At 39.4% G+C, this 17,321-nt stretch overlaps 1 protein-coding gene across 1 annotated transcript in view; it reads right to left on the reverse strand.

Annotated features, from left to right (window-relative positions):
* tnmd (tenomodulin) overlaps positions 1–17,321 on the reverse strand; it is a 43,528-nt gene that overhangs the window by 14,084 nt on the left and 12,123 nt on the right. Inside the window, exon 3 of the mRNA XM_026357241.1 lies at positions 3,327–3,467. Within this exon, the coding sequence (XP_026213026.1) occupies positions 3,327–3,467 (141 nt within the window). The remainder of the gene's footprint in view (positions 1–3,326; positions 3,468–17,321) is intronic.

Here is a 17,321-nt window from a genome sequence, read left to right on the forward strand (position 1 = left end):
TGTGCAAAATAAGCAAAGCAAACATTACAAGTTATCACGTTGAGGGGTTCAACTTTCCTGGTGCCACCGCTCTCCTCTGTCTAGTTTATATTCAGCTTTCAGTCACACTGTCCACTTTCCAGTCCCTGCTATTCTCCCTCCAGCCACCAGATGCCTCTACCCTTTCCCTCCACCTGACCTCTCCACCCACTCGCTCGCCCACCTGCCTGTGCCCTCACTGCTCTATCCAGTATTTAAACCTGTCCGTCACGCCGGCTCCGTGACAGATTGTCAGGTTCTTCATGTTCACTGTGGACTCGTCTTGCCTCCTGTTGTTGCTTTTTGATTCTGACCTGCCTACACCCCTTCTGGATTTGTTTGCCAGGACTGTCTGTAAGCCTCTTCACCTTTTTTTGTGTATAAAAGTCACTTCACTGCACCTGTCTGCAGGCCTGTGTGTGTACACTTGGTTGCTCTATCTTGTCGCCTTGTACACAAACACCAGTGATTTTTAAAATTCATAATACAAAAGTTAACACTGCATTAACATTTAAAAGGTTTGTTGTTTGTTTGCTTCATAACTTGTATTTACTTTCTCTATATGTTTCCTGCTTTACAGGATACGAGCACACGTATGTAACACCAGCAGGAAATACACAGAAAAAGTAAGTGCTGTTTAAAAGTAATTTTGTTTCCAAAGTTAAAGATTTTCTTTATTTATTTTAATTTAAACTATCTTGATGTGTTATTGCGCCTTACGTGCACGCTACTAGGTCATTGGCTAGAAGTCTCTAGATTTGCTCTGCTCACGCTGCAACATTTCTACTTTTGTTTTCAATGTCTTCTCCCCAAACTTTTCTATTTTCTTGTTTAAAACTTCATTCATTTTTAAGTTGCACTGGATAAAAGCATCTGTCAAATGTCTAAATTTGAAGTTTAAATGCACTTTTCCACAAAAATCAACAAAATCAAACATAACTTATGTAACGTAACTTTCCCATTGCAACACAATGGGAACACAAACTGAAGCCACGAAGAAACAAAGCTGTTCACTTATTGCAGAGTGGCTGCATTCACCAGCTGTGTCTTCTAGCATCTGTGGTGATCTGTGGATGATAGTTGTCAAGAGCTTCAGGTGATATGCCGTCTAGAGGTAAGCAGCTAAGACAAGATGACTGACAACTGCCGCGGTTACTATAACTGAACCAGGAATTGTCGGCGATACCTGTGCCGAGAGGCTGATGGCAGTTATGTCTGTGTTGAGTGATCTGGTAGGACGGGTAGTAAGTGATACAAGAAAAGTGGAAGTATCTCCAACACTCGCTGTGCTGACAAACAAAATGTTATTTTCTTCCATTCGAGTTGGAACAGTGGTGCAGTGGTTACCCTGGGTCCTCTGGTTTCCTCCCACAGACTATCAGACAAACGTTATAGTCTGAGTAGATGACTGCACACAAGGCTCCAGAGATCTTACTTTATAACCAGTGTTTCAGCCACAGCTATGTGGGTACTTGCAATTGTGACATTATTGTGAACATGGGTGTGTTTCCCTACACAGGAGGCTACCTCTCCGTATTATACAATACGGATTCAGTTCGTATGATCTGAATGTAGTTTTCTTCTGATTGCCTTGTTTATGTTGGATTGCTCAGCTGCACAATTCACTTTTAGCACGGAATAGTGATATACCTGTACCTGTTGTGGGTGCTTTGAGTAGATTTACCAATTATTAAAGATATACATGTCAAGAAAAGTATCTAGGTTTGTATAATATTAAAACACCAGTTATTGGAGGATGTACAGTAAAAGCTGATAGAAATTCGACACCATCCAAATGGACCTGAAACTACTGTTTATTGTTTATTCAAGTCGTCTGCACTTTGGGTCGGATATAATCCAGCTTTTACACTCATCTGTGCTATAGGACCGCTGCAGTTTGCTGTTTTATCGAACTAAAATTTCAGAACAAGGTTGAAGCCAATTTTCCTGAATGTGCTTTTGTTGGGTTGTCAAAAATATTTATTATAAGTTGGATTTTAATGTAAAAATGACTGTTTCTCTCCCTGTGTGTGTTTCATTCTCCATTCTTGTCCCGTCTCTCCCATTACAATGAGTCCAGTATTGGTCTGAAACAATAGTGAGCAGATTTCTCTTGTGGGCCACAATCCTGGTGGCACAATCCCCTCATTTTCCATTCCTCACAAAGCCCTCAGGCTTAATGGAGATTGTCTTAGTGTTAGCTTTGGTCTGTGTAACAACATACAGTAAATTCCTTTTTTTTGTATTTAACAAAATCAATTCTAAGATCAATGCACAAACTACCACTTAGTACAACCTATTGTAAATTTTGTGTGGGTTTCTTTTTTCATCTTTTTTTTTTTTGGAAACACGAGGTTTGCATTACTCTGCTCACTTGCTTCTTTCTTAGTCTTTCATGGTGGAGCACTGAATTAAACAAATCTCCTCAGGGGATGTGCTTCACTAACAGGAAGTGGAACAAGCAACAGGCACATGTGGTTATGAATAAGTGTGTATGTGGACAAGCACACAAAAAAAATAGAGATTGATTGCTGAGGTTAAAGTTTTCCTGTGCTGTGCCGGGTTTCCATCATATAGCCACTTTGGATTCACAAAGACCATTGTACGGAAAACAATAATGACTCAGTGTAGGTTTTTTGTTTGGAGCGAGTTGTATCCTGTAACTCTGAGCCTGGCATCACAACATTTCACAGTAAATAATGGTGTGAGAGTAAGAGCATTCATTACCTAGTCAAGCAGCACGCACCCTTCTTTTTGCAGCATGTGTAACCTCCTGCACACTTGAGCAGGATTTAGGAAGGAAAGGTAAGTTAATGAGTTGTGCCGGAGACAAAATTGCAGTTGAAAAAGAAGTGAGAAACAAATAGAGATACGCTTTGTAATGTTGTTTGTCTCCGTACTGCGAAGACTGTATAGAATTAGTGAGAAGAAAGACTAATCTTTCTCTCGGCTGCAGTGTCTGCACTTAAAGACTTAACAAATCTCCAGGAGAACAGTTCATGCTTTTCCATCAGCTATTGATATTCAGTGTGTAATCCCTGTGTGTAGTGTAATTTCCATGACTTTGTTCTTCAGATGTTTCAATGGTTTGTCAGACTTTTTTTTTTGAGCTTGACAAAGGAAGGGAAAATATTGCTAAAGAAGAAAATATGATTTCAACAGTGGATAAATGTTGTCAACCTCCTTTTTGAAAAGGGCAGGATGTGAACATGATAATCCTTCCTCTGCTGAAGAGAAGATACAATTATGGCATCAATTTCTGAGCAAAAGAAGAATAGCTTACATGGTCTTGTTTAACCTTTACTTACATTCTTGAAGTCGTGCACCTCGAGCACCTCCTCGCTGCCGTTTCCCATTCGGAAGATCTCAGTGCGCTGACCTGGGTCAATCTCCATCATACTGTCTGTCTCCACGCCGTCCAGCACAGCTTTGTACTGATGGTCATACACCTGCCATGACACAAACAATCACACGCTATTGTTACTACTGCAGCAATACAACAGTGGTACTCTATATTTATCATTGGCTATATTGTTATATTTAGCAAAGGGTCTGTAAAAACTTAAGAGTTCATCACAATACTTCAACATAAATGTTTGGAACATAAGATTAACCCCCCTTTATCACCGTCCATAATTGTTTCATCTATTCTAATCTATTCATCTGTTTCTCTAGTTGGAAAAATAGCGTTTTATAGGCAAAATTAAAAATCAAGACATTATCATCCTGTGACAGAGACAGAAAAATATCTACACCCATGCAAAATGGGGATGAAAGACAATGCCACTGAAAGGTGATGAGAATGGTGCAGCTGTGCAGGTTCGTGTAAGTAAAATTGGAGAAATATCAACTCTTAAATCAACCTTTCTGTTCATATGTTGTGCAAACATAACTTAATTACTTTAGCAACTGCTACCAGCGTACGAATAAAGATTATGAATATAGTATAATATTCAAACTGAAAACATGAAACTCAATAATAAAGTCAAATGAAGTTGCGGCTCACGATTAACAGGTGAACACGTGTTGCACTTAGTTGCTTTATACCGATTAGTTAAAAGTTAACCTTGAATCACTTTATTAGTTTTGATACTTGTGGACAGTACAACAACAACAATATACAACTGACATTTCAATAGTGTCTGAATACAAACAGTATACACACATCACCATGTGTGTAAATTGTTATTTGTTATTGTACAGCTTTTTTACAACTCATGTTCCGCGTAGATGACCCTTAAACCTTTTGCCGTGTTGGCTGACGAGTCAAACAATAAACTGTTTGGAAGACACTAAGAAAAAGAACATTATACCTACAGTCACGCATGGAGGTGTCAGTGTAATATGGGGATGCGTTCCTACTTTATGGTGACTTGAGATAAACATGAATTCTGCCCTCTACCAGAGAAGTACAACTGATGCAGCACGACAGTGATGCCCAGAATAATAGTAAGTCGTGAATGACTTAAAAGGAAGAAGAACATTAAAGTTATGTTGGATTTTGTTTGAAGATCTGAAACTATTTAGGGTGGGATGCATTCAAATAGAGGAGCTATAAGGAGAAAAATACTGCATAGCTGTAATCTAACAATTCTAATTTCCCATTATCTGATCATCTGATCCATTGCTAATAGCTAAATATTGATTTAAGCAGCACCAATGTGTCAAAGATGAGACGTGTCCACCCCAGTAGTTGCACCCATGATCCGAGATGGTCTTAAACACAGAAAGTAACTAAACAGTCAAACTGACCCCACATTCACAAACTGACGTGAATGATAACAATTAGATAAGAAAATGTATTAATCCAAGTTGGCCTACAGAAGCTTATAAAATAAAGACCTTTTTAATCTCTGCTACCATTAAAGCTTTCTCTTCACTGTTGCCTTAAAGCGGTGTTGTTTATCACAACTGCTTGCTTATGTACTGTTCTTGGACACGCATGGATAGCTCTTAAAATTCCCTGTCTGAAAAATGATTCATGCCCACCAGCTGAAAATATGCTATTAATATTTATGTGAGAGTTGTGTTATGATGAGAAATATATTGCTGAGTTCATCTTCATCTGTCTCAGTGGCAAATCAGAGCCTCACCAATGAGACGCATGATTAATGAATACAGTCGGATGGGAGTCCATCAGGATTTATATCCCTCATCAGAAATATCTGAATGTCCTCTAACGTTTTCTTTTACTTTACACTCTTTTACACATTCAGTATTTAACATGTTTGGAGTTTTATATGCGGTATTCCTTGACATTTAAATATACTGCATCACATATAGCGATGACTTTTCTTTCTTTTGGTGGGAGAACAGAGGAATAATCGTCAACCGGGATATAATTCTTAATAGAAGATCACTGTTAGAATGGCACTGGCCTATAAATCTCCATTAACATGGGTCACCGTAGCCTTGGCTCCGAAGAGAAGTAGAACTTAAAATCGTCAGGAGAAGCCAAATTAAGATGGGCTTGAAATTTAAGTGTCAATTGAGCAGTTATGGATAAAATTGGTGCTATTAAACAGTCTGAAAGCCTGTGTGGTGAATTAAAGTTCTATTTGAGCATTTCTTTTATATTAACATAAAGGTGGAATGGGGGGGAATAGATTCTGGAGGCTTATTGATTTATACTAAAACAGTGAATTACATTTTCAGCAGGCTATCACTTTTGATGAAAATCAAGCGGTGAGAATCTCCCCACTGCACTAGGTTGAAATAGATAATAATGTATTACAACAGTTTGACTTCAACTGGTTCAATATCCAAAGCTGCTGCTGTGCACCATAATTGGCATTGTGAAAATGGAAATGAATAGCCTCTGTAAGGCCTCTTTTATACTTATAGATGCTTCATTACATTGGGAAACTTTCAGGATGATTTATGCAGCAATAAGGGAACAGTTCGGGAGCACAACACTCTATTTTGCCCTATTGTGAAGCTGATTGTTGTAATTTGTTTTTGTGCCAATTCTCATAATTCTCATCTTATATTTTGTTTAAAAACACACAGTGCATGATTTACGGTTAGATTTCTTATTATGTACTTACTGCATGTTGTACAATTTCTAAACAGGAATTCAGAGGAACTGTCACTTGGCTGTGAAACCTGCAAAACATGACTGAAAGCTAATTAGCTTCTCACATGACACCGAACAGGAAGATAAGGAACATGGGAAGGGCTCCAATTTACAGTATGTTATGTAGTTTGACAAAAATATCTTAACTCAAAGCGGCTCACTAAGTCAGCCAGAGGCTCCCTCAAAGAATCTGAGCAGCAAAAAAGAAGATTGTCCTCCGAGAGCTAATGCCTTTTTAATCAATATGCTATTAAATAAACTATACCAAAAATGGAGCACATTAAGATGAAATTGGGGTGGTGTTGGCCTGAGAGTATCAACAATGTAATACTGATTTGAGCTTTTAATGGAGATGTATACAAATATGATGAACAAGCCAGTAACTGTAACACAAACACTGCACATACACGACTTCTGTCTGAACTGTACACGAAGACTGCGAGTGCGACTGCGGTCGGTAAACTGAGCTGAACATAATCATGCAATAAATATGTTGTGGTGCAACATAGTTTTGAATGAATGCAGCGCTGTTCTCATTAATGGAAAGCAAGGTGCTCGAGGTGGTTAGGCAGGACCGAGGGTGCATGTAGCAAACAAACCGCAGACCCGAGTAAGAGCCCCGAGTCCTGTGTGAAGTTGGGTTCAGGCAAGAGAAGCACTTTGGTTAGGACTACAGAAACATTGTGCTTTTGTTTAAATTTTAATACTGATGTTGTGTGAAGCCCATAATCTCTCCCTGACCTTAACCCAGTGCAGTGAGTGCATGAACCCAACCATAATATACTTGAATGATGTTGGAGTCACAAATCTGGATGTTGTACTGTGAACTTTTTGTGGACAATAAAACAGGATATTGTAGATCAGATATTTTAGTATTTGGATCATCTGTTGCCTGTGTACATTTAATTGTTAGGCATCAACATATTTGTGACTTGTTATTTCCGGTCATCGTGAATTTGAATAACAAATGTAATCAGGTTGCAATTACACCTACACCTATATACCTACAAATACCTACAAAATGTATTTGTGACTGAAGTTTAGTTGAATAGAAACGCAAAAGGTTTCAGAGTCAGGAGTGAAATGTACAGTATATTATTATTATATTTAATCTTGGGGCAGTGCAACAAACACAGCGTTGCCATATTATCACTTTAGGTTCATATGTAAAATTACCTTTAGAAAAACATCTGTATCCAGTAGATACGGAGCAACTTGAAGATTACAGACTAATTAATAAATGTCCAAGCATTCACTTTCTGTAATTTCCACTTCTGATGGGAATCTTTTACCTGCTAAATGCTCCAACATACCTGGACATGCTAACGCTCATTTTGTTTAATTAAACATCTTTTTTTTTTTTGTGTGTAACATCTCCACTCTTAGTCTCCACTCTTTTTTAAAAACACTGAATCAGAAACTGTCTTTGTTAATAAATCTGGCCACAATTTGAAAGACTGCAGAATCCTCTGAAATCACATTTCATTATTTCTGGTATTTGCCATTTTCAAAATTCAAAAGAGTTCCTTGTCAACTCGTGACGTTTCCTACTGCGGCTATAAGCAACAGCCTCGAATCTGAAGTTCACTACTGACTCCCTGTTGTCTCACTAGCATTACTGACTTCTAAGAGCACGCTGAAGTGCAAAAAACAACTCTCAGCAACAATACATTGGTGTCTTTGGATGCTATTATTTTTCACAACTGAACTGTTTATTTGAACACCTAAAGGTTACATAGCAAACCAACCTAGTGCTGTGAAATACACATTGATTGCCATAGAAACATTACTGGAAACCAAGCATTGTTACGTATTTGAAAAACTGCCAGCTACTATGTACGATATCCTTCCAGAGCTGCCTGCTTTTCTCACATCACAAGATGCCTCGTACTGTTGTACAGTACGAGATAAAGAATTCACATCTCTACAGCAAGAAGCATTCAAGCTCAGGAGTGTGAGGCGATCTGTGTGGAAGTCTTCACAGACAATGCCTTGTTTATTTCCTCTGTTCAAGGTTTCTGTCTGAAGTGGTTCCTAACAACCTCCACCTAGATGGTTTCAAACACAGACTCACAGTGAAAGGAGCGAATGAGAAGCGGCAGGCACAGGCAGACCTGCGGGTTGTTTGTGCGAATGGGTTCTGGTGTGGCACCCGAGGACATTAAGCAAAGGTCACGTAGATGTTGTTACAGGTGAGTGGGTCGCAGTTGGCAGTGTGTGTGTGTGTGTGTGTGTGTGTGTGGGCAGGCGGAAAAAGCGAGTGTGTGCAAATGTGCATCTATGGAGGAGGCGGCCGTGGGAATGAAAGAGATGAGTTGATGACAATATGTCCTCTTAGTTGTCCTTGAGGGTTAGGAGATAGAGGCTCCAGTCAGGCGGAACTGGATGCCTGTCACTCACGGCGGGGTGGTGATGGCGGTGGGAGGTGTGGGTGGAGTGAGGTGGCGCAAGGTCTGAACAGTGCACCGGGCCTCCTGGGAGCCATAGGCAGCCCTTGATAGATCGAGGTGGGCAACAGCTGAGACAGTCATACTGGCGAACACTGTGTCCTTTTGCTTTTAGTCCATATAAAGTCCTCTGTGGTTTTAAAACACTTGGAGACCTGTGGCTTTAAGAAATGTTTGACAAACATGTTTATGTTTTATTTATATAGTTTATTTTCAATACAGCAAATATACTAGTATATTACAGACAACAATATACAACATGTTTACTATGACACTATATACCTAATAAAATGTAATGCTGCTACTAGTGCTACTTCTAATTTGTAATAGTAACGCGTTTATTTTGTCAGGCATGTGCTGTAATGTTGCACAAATCATGTTTTCTACCGTGCAGTAGTGTATCCAGTCCTCACCGAAGTGTGAAACATATACAGCCCCTGGTTTAAGTTAAAGGAAAAGATAATGATCTTAGATAAATATAGCAAATGTCACAGTGACGGTGACTCAGTGTCAAAGTTCTGTGGCTGCAATCACTGACTACGACAAAGACAACAGTTTCTTAGCAAGTTGTAAGTAGCAAAACTAACTTGTAGTGTATTATTGTAATTTCTATAAGCGACAGTTGCTAAGCCCCAGTATGCAGTGCCATTGTTTAAGTTATGGTCAAGGTTAGAGAAAGTTCATCTTCATTAACTGCGAAGATCTTGGGAACAGCGCTACTGCACGCTTAACTATCCACGCACAACTTCCTACCCATTTATTATGGTGACACTACTTATGGATTCTGAATAAAAATGTTAGTAATGTTTTGTCAGTAAACAATCCTGTTTCCCCAGGGAAGACAAGCAGTTTGGTTAAGGTTAGGAAACAGTGTTCACAGTTAAATAAATACTGCTACTGTAAATGTTCTGTAGTGTGTTAAACTCGATGTTGTTCTGCAAGATCTGATAGCATAAAAAAAATGTATTGAAGTTCAGTAACAATGTGTTGTTGTCAGTGTATACTCATTATGTTACTAGTAAAATGTAGTACGTGGCTTCGGATGCAGTTATGTTCCTTAGAAAACAAATGTGCATTTATGGTTTTGCAGGGTTTTTACAGGGTTTGCAGTTTACTGTTGGTTTCCTAAAGATCCTTAATTTGCAGGATGTTTCCAATCAGGAACATATTAAAATGTATTTTTTTTAACAGCTGTTGAATGCCACTATTTATCATGTGTGAAGTTAGAGTACTCTATTTTCCAGTTTTATTTCATATGGAATTGTATATGTCCAATAAATAAACAACATGTGTACAGTAAGTATAGGGATACTTACTATAATGTTAGGCTTTGTCACGACTTACAGGCTGAATAAAACACAGGCATTGCTAATGTAACACCTGTGCTGCTGTAACATGTAAAAAAGACCAATGTAATTTTTCTCTACAATATAATTTATATTCTTTTTCACATGAGATAAACCTTTATTCGTCTCACAGTGGGGAAATTTCCATATTTATACATACAGTGTCTGCCTGTGACTACGTTTGCCTTCTAAATTTAAATTTTGCATTTGAGTTACAATATGTGCTTTGAACTGATTGGGGAACAGTGGGGTCCGCCTGATGGAGGCGGCTCGAAATAGCCTGCGAACAGAACACTTATCCATATTTGATTGGAAGAAGCTGACATTTTCTTAAAGTGTCTTTATAAGGAGATTCCTGAGTCGCACTGGCAATGAAGCAGCACACAGTGCTGAGTCACTCACAGTTTGATGCCTGTAAGTCCTCTCTATTGTAGCATGACAGCAGCTGAGTTGTTGCTTGTGTAATGTCAAAGTAGAGAACACTCCAGACATTTAAGGTTTGTCTTGTTGCCATTTATACTGATTTTATCTGTGCTTCTTGTCCTGGATTTACATCTGTCAGATATAATAACCAGCCAATTTCTGGCAGTGGAATCTAGCTCTATCACAAGTGCCAGGTGTCTCATAAATGAATTACAGACCCAAAAAATGAGAAATAATAATGTGGCTTTTCTCCCAGGTACAGTATATGAGCTATGTTTTATTGAAGAGCTTAAACTCGGACCAGCTGGGCATGGAAAAGCAGAGTCGGTTGATCACATCAACCGTCTCGCCGTGATGCACAGGGAGTTTACATTCTTTCTGTGTTTCTCTTGTCTCTCCTGCTGGCTCCTTGTCCTCTAGCAGCCTGCACCAGACTTATTTTTCAGAGCTCAAGTCCCTTCACATGGGCGGTCACATGAGAACGACTAATGTCTCTCAAGTACTCTGGTTGCACTTTGGTTGGCAGTGTTATTTTTATTAGAGTTTCTCATTTTCTCAGGAGTAAAAATGGAACATCTCTGTTAGCCACATTGAAAATTGCCACTGCAGAGGTGTAACCTTTTTAAAAATAAAAGCGAACACAGTTTCTGCCAGAATAATTAATCGTCCCCTAGAAAAATGACAGAGATAGGCGCACACACACACGCAGTGAAGTTTCACCAGGAAAATTACAGGTAATAAAAACAAACCTGGGTGGAGAATTCTTGGAAACAAAACACGTTAAGCTGAGAGAAGAGTCGGAAAAGGTTCCTATGGAGATATTACTTGAAAATGAGGATCCGCAAGGGATATAATTACAGCCAGTAGTATTTCCCACCCAGACACAGTGGTGCAGATGGCCTTCATGCACACAAGCACATGTTCTCTATATTTACTGTCAGACACTGACTATGAAATGCATATTTATGGATGTGTTTTCTTTTACAAGGTGATTTTAACAGATTTTATAGATAAAACATGAGTGTATTGGGTGGCAGGGGTATGAACAGATAGGCATCTGATTGTTTGTGTCTTGAGACCATGGGGGATTATGCTTGTGGACACTGATTACCAAGCCTGTCAACTCCCAAGGTCTGGAGAATTTGGATAAATGAAGTAGGAATGCTCACCGGCTGCCAAACACATGCAGGCTGCTGTTTGGCGATGCCTGCTGAATACAGGCAGCTGGTTCTGGACAGGCGCCAGCTCAGAAAATTCAATTTAGAAAATACTGGTCAGTCACTAATGCGTCATCCACTTAGTTGATACAGGGTAAAATGAGCCTACTGGCAGTGCATGACATCAATCTCACTGAAGACCACCTGACATAGAGCACAATACAACACGATGCAACATGTTGCAAACAGTGGTAATACAGTATCTGGCTGTGCGTCAGTCAATTTGTGATGTTTGTTTGTTTCACTGACTTTGTCAGCGGGAACATTTACATTCATGGATGGTGAAAATGAAAAAAGATTTCAGTCTGTAAATGGGTAAACGAAAAAGAAAACAGACAGTGACTCCCTACAGAACACACCGTTTCTACACACTAAAAGGTTTTACACTTAAGATAGTAGAGTATAAAGTATAGTATATTGCACCAAATACCAATGTTGCAGGACAGTAGACACTTATAGGTGACAAATCCTGTTGGTTAATGATAATTTCTTGGACTCAGGTTTAATCTGCTGCTGAGTGAATTGTTAAATTTAAATTAACGTTATGTCTCAACTCACTTTGGACTTTTCCTGTATTAAACCAGTCATTAATCTCCCCCCTAACCACACTCAAGTACTGACAATACCTAAACATAAATTTAGCAGAACAAATGTGTTGTCAGTAAACATTTCTGCCACTTGCTTAATTTTCTCATTATATTCACAGAAAACATTTGGTTTTCATTATGTTTCAGCTGTTCCCAACTGACAATAATGACACAAAATGATGTTAAGTGAATGTCCAAAATCTCAATTTGCTGCTTAGGCTGCTACTGAGTGAACTATTGAGTGTCTGGTGAATAGACAGTGATTTTAGACCTCTTAAAGTGTTTTGTCTGCGTGTCTGTGCTTGAAATCATCCACATTTAAAGAACTAGAGATTATTCTCTGTCCATTTTTATATTTACTCACAAAAATATGGGTACCATTCAGATCAACTACCACTGAACTTTCTTGGAAACAAATTCAGAGGAATTTCAGCCTCCAAATAAAAAGCCAAAGCATGTACTCTCAACTCTTGTCTGGAAGCTGTATGCATGTACCCAGTCAGTGTGTAATGAGAGGACGCAAAGTCAGAGTCTGCCTCTAAATAGAAATGTTTGTAAGGCACTGAAATGTTTCTGCATTGTAATTATCACCAGCCTTTTTTGTGGTTTTGTTATATGCGGAGGTAAATAGCTGGATGCAAGCAATTAAGTAACAGCACCCAAGTTTGGCCTGTTTTTATCTGGAGGAAGATCTATGAATAGAACCAAACAAAACAAACAGATATTTTAACTCAGATCTACTAAATGTTGGATATTTACTACTCACTAGACTGAATACAAAAAGAAATAATGTTAATAATGTAAACTTATTTTGATCTTGCACACTTAAACTTGAACTCTTGCATTTTTGTGGCATCTTAATATATTTTTGGAATCTATACAAAAATCCCGATCAGAGTATGTAACATTAAATGAAAAGCTAAAACTAGGTTGGCGTGGGGTTAAAGTGCTTTTGGGAATTCACCCAACCAATTACTCTAGGCATCAATTTGATGGTTTGATGCTTTACAGCTGCCAATGCCAAAGGCCAGTTAAGGAAAAATGCTAAGGTCATTAGCTTTTCAAGGAAGAAGCGCTAAAGTGTCAAACTGCAAAAGCTTAATGGAGACATCTTTGTAAACCACATTAACACTGTTAAATCAAATCGCTACTAGCAATGTACCTCCCTTCTGAACCAATTTTGTTGTTTGCTAGTAAATTCTTCTTATTCTAGCAGATAACTTGCCAACAAATACACAGTGTGATGTCACTCTCAGATATTTCCAGCAGAGCTTGGCTTCAGTTTACTCCCAGTAACATGTACAATCATCTAAAACATCACAGATAAAGGTCAAATTTGGGAGGTGGTCTCCCAGGATCAAACAGCAAAAGCTTCTCTCTAGTCTAACCATTTTTGCACTGATGCTCAGTAATCATACAAATCCACTGTAGACAAATAAAAGGTATAAAATTCCTTGCTGATAGAATCTCAATAGACCAGAATTGAATGCTGCCAAAGAGAGTGCATTTACCAAAAAGTGAATTGTGACATTTAATTAGAAAAACCTCCTCCTGTATTGCATGAAATATCACATGCAGCTCACTTACAGTAGTTTGAAAGTACCATAGGGTGACTTTTTACCTTTATGTGCAGTGGACAGTGAAACCATATTACTGTAAGTTCATCAACAGTCATCTTAAAAAAGGTTGTTTATATCGGTTTCTCCATGGATTTTAAAACTGTTGTGCAAAATGTGATGAGTGATAAGACGAACGAAGAGAGAGAGAGAGAATGTGACACAGAGCAGGGTTGATTCTGAACAGCCAAGATGAAACGAGGGGCTGCTTCTGTCACATGGCTGTGATTTGTGTGTGAAGTCTTGGTCCAGAAAACTGTATTGCATAGAGTTCTATACATGAGAGCCACAAAAGCCCAGTTAAGAGACTCAGGCGTTGCAAGAGGCTTGTGCCCACTGGCCACCATACAACAAAGAATCATGATGATGAAGGGAGATAACGTTTGCCATTGGAACTTACTTCTGCACATCTGGAGAGCATTTATAGTGTGGCACTAGATTGTAAAAAGAAAGCATTCAAACCCAGGCTCCACACACCTTGGCCAGTCATGGTGTACCTGTTGGATTGCTGGTTTCTGAAAGTTATAGAAATGACTGGACACTCTGGAGTGAGCCAGGTTAGCTGCCTCCATTATGTGTGCTAATTTAATTCCCTCCCAGCTCTCGCTCTGCACTTGATGCACAGACATAAGAGTGGTATCAATCTTCTCATTTAGCTGTCAAAAACAAAGCAAATAAGCACATTTCCCCAAATGTCAAACTACGTATTGTGCTGAAGAAATACCACTGAAAATACTTTCTTGACTGTTGGCTGTTGGTTCAATGTGGAGCCAGCAAGGAGTCTGGGAAAATGTTTTCTGTGGAGCTCTTTACAGACTAAAAAGTGGCAGAAGGAGGAAAATACTTTTTAAAAAACAAAAACCAGTTGCTAAATAAAAAGGTTCTTGCAGGGGTACCTTTTTGTCAGGAATAATGGAGCATGGAGACATTTGAGGGCTTGTGGAATCTATGGAGCATATTTGTGCAATAACTCAAGTGGAATTTTGGCAGAAGCCACAGACTATCATACTTCTCCCCTTTTATTTTTGTTGCTGAAATCAATTCAACGTGGAGCCTCTGAATCTTAAACGTAGCCTACCTCTCTCTTCTGTCAACCTACTCATACCTGAACAGGGTGTAATGACCCACTTTCTCTCTTTGTCCCCCAGCGACTTAGACACTTACCACGTTTGACCACCTTGCTGTGGTCGACTACAGTCTGCAGCTGCTGTTAATTTACAGGAGCAGTGTGCACCCCTTTTTCAGCTCTGAAGCATATATGACTAATCACACCAGTCATTTTAAACAACTTGAGCTCTCTCTGGCAATAAATCACCTTGATACGTGCTACTGTGCCCATAATAGAGCTGCGTTCAGGAGGGAGGAGGGCAGGGGGAACTTTGGGAGCTATTCAGTAGTTTTGGTCAACACACTATTGTGAAACAAACTCAGGGACTGGGACACATTGTTGTTCGATGTGTTGTTTGCCACTATGATCTCAATAAAAGTCAAAGTGAGAACAACAGTGAGTTGTGTTTCAGCTCAGGGAATATGATGTTTCCCTGGACCTTATGCTTAAAAAGTAAAGATTTTCCTTCCTTTTTATGGTCTTTTGCAGTTATAACATTCACAAAATCCAAAAAACGTACGTGGTTTTGCTTTGTAAATATGCCACTGAAGTTTTTCAAGACCCAAAGTTACATGTTCAAGCAAATGTGACATATCCAGGCAAACTAACTTACATTTATTAGCTGTTTGATCTGCGTTCAACATTTTAGCCAAACGCTGGATGAACCAGAAAGAGAAAATACTTCTTTTTCTTCACGTCAATGACACAGAGAGAAAAAAAAAACTTCAGCTATGTCCACGAGTGTACGTTTTTATCTTTACCTGTCAACTCTGAAAGAGAACAGAGGGACTTCACATGGCCTTTAAAGATGGTGTTAAACCGCCTTTTTGGGACCTGAGAAATGATCTAACATCCCCTGAAATCCCCAAAGTCAACATGAGAGAGAAATGGCATCAACAGTATCAACAACCAGTAAAAAGTAGTAAAAAATGAAATGAAGTTAAACAACACAAAGACCTTGGCTTTGACTGCATTGTGCCATTCCTTTTTTCTCCTTGTCATTGTTCCATACTGCATCTTCTCCTCGTGCCTTTTCCTGCCAAGTAACCACTGTGCCGAGCTGAGGAACAATCTGCTCCTTGTCAGGAGCGCTGAATGAATCCTGTTGCTTATTGTTGAGGTGAACACGTTATTTGAATACGACCAATCTCCTGTAATAAAAGGGCTGTTGTGGTTTATGAAATATTCATCAAAGGTATCCCCGGGAGACTTGGATGCATTCAGATGCATATCTCAGAATCTGAAACAGACTTTAGCAGACAAAAGATTGCAAGCGGTACCTGCAAGCTTCTGAGCTATGAGGCAGACATTCACAAGGGGAGTGACCTCTATAGTGGATATGTCTCCTTGTCGCTCTGCTGGTTTTCAACCATTCCACCTCCTAATAAATCAACAAGAGCACACTCTAGGATCCAGCAGCTAAATGGCATTTAAAAAACAGCTTGTGAGAGCTGTAAGGCTGCAATTTGGATCATTTAGACGCAAAGCAATAATTTGGCCAGATGAATGGCATTAACAGCAACCGGAACGTTTTCAAGCCACCGCAGAAAGAAGCCCAAGTAGCATTTTGTTAAAAGTCAATGAAGGCTGAACTTCTTGTGGTTCAGGAGGGCAACAATGTTTTCCATTTGCTCAGGTTCACTCGATATTGGGGATGTGATGCATTTAAATTCACTGGCAATGTACCAACAAATGACAATAGATCGTTGCCCTGCTATTTATCAGTAATGCATGTTTATCTGTGTACTAAGTTATGCTTAAAAACATTCTGCACGGACAGCAACAAAAGGCGGTGTACAGTCAGTGTCCTGCTTTTGCTACAAATACCAATAACGGCAGTTTGAGCAAACATCCACGGTTTAGTCGGCATGATCAAATTTGGAATTGCTACAACAAGAGAATGACCACCTCTCTTTTATGACCACAACACAGCTGATATCCCCAGAACAACAAATCCCCCCGCCACAACTTCATCTGTGCCTGATCACATATAGAACAAGCCGCATATGCCTATAACAAGGTAGACCGTTAGAACAATTCCTGACAGATCTGCTGGGAGATACATAGGCTCATAATTGTTCAAACATTGTTTACTCCATGCTTGTGCCTTGAAGACACAATAAAAAGGGGGGTGATAGCCCTATGCAGAGACACTGGGCTATCACACTGGGACTGTGGGTACTGATGAGAAGCTCTTGGTCTGTTGCCATGGCCCCTGTGTGGGCTGCATGTCAGCGCTGGTCTGCCCTTCTTTTTAATAACACTGAAAAATGCTTTGAAGACCCACTGGGGGAACACATCACATTATGCTCCCAGTGGTTTGGGCCTGTGATTTTACAGTTTAACATTGTCTCGTGCCATTAAAAAGCTCAGGAGGATCTTCATTTGACGCCGATTTTTTTTTTGTCACAATTTGCTGTCAAACCTACACGGCCCATCATGGACAGTCACTAATGAAAGACATGCAAATGAAGCACTCTGAA

The sequence above is a fragment of the Anabas testudineus genome, chromosome 10 (genome assembly GCF_900324465.2).
Source record: "Anabas testudineus chromosome 10, fAnaTes1.2, whole genome shotgun sequence".
Classification (NCBI taxonomy): Eukaryota; Metazoa; Chordata; class Actinopteri; order Anabantiformes; family Anabantidae; genus Anabas; species Anabas testudineus.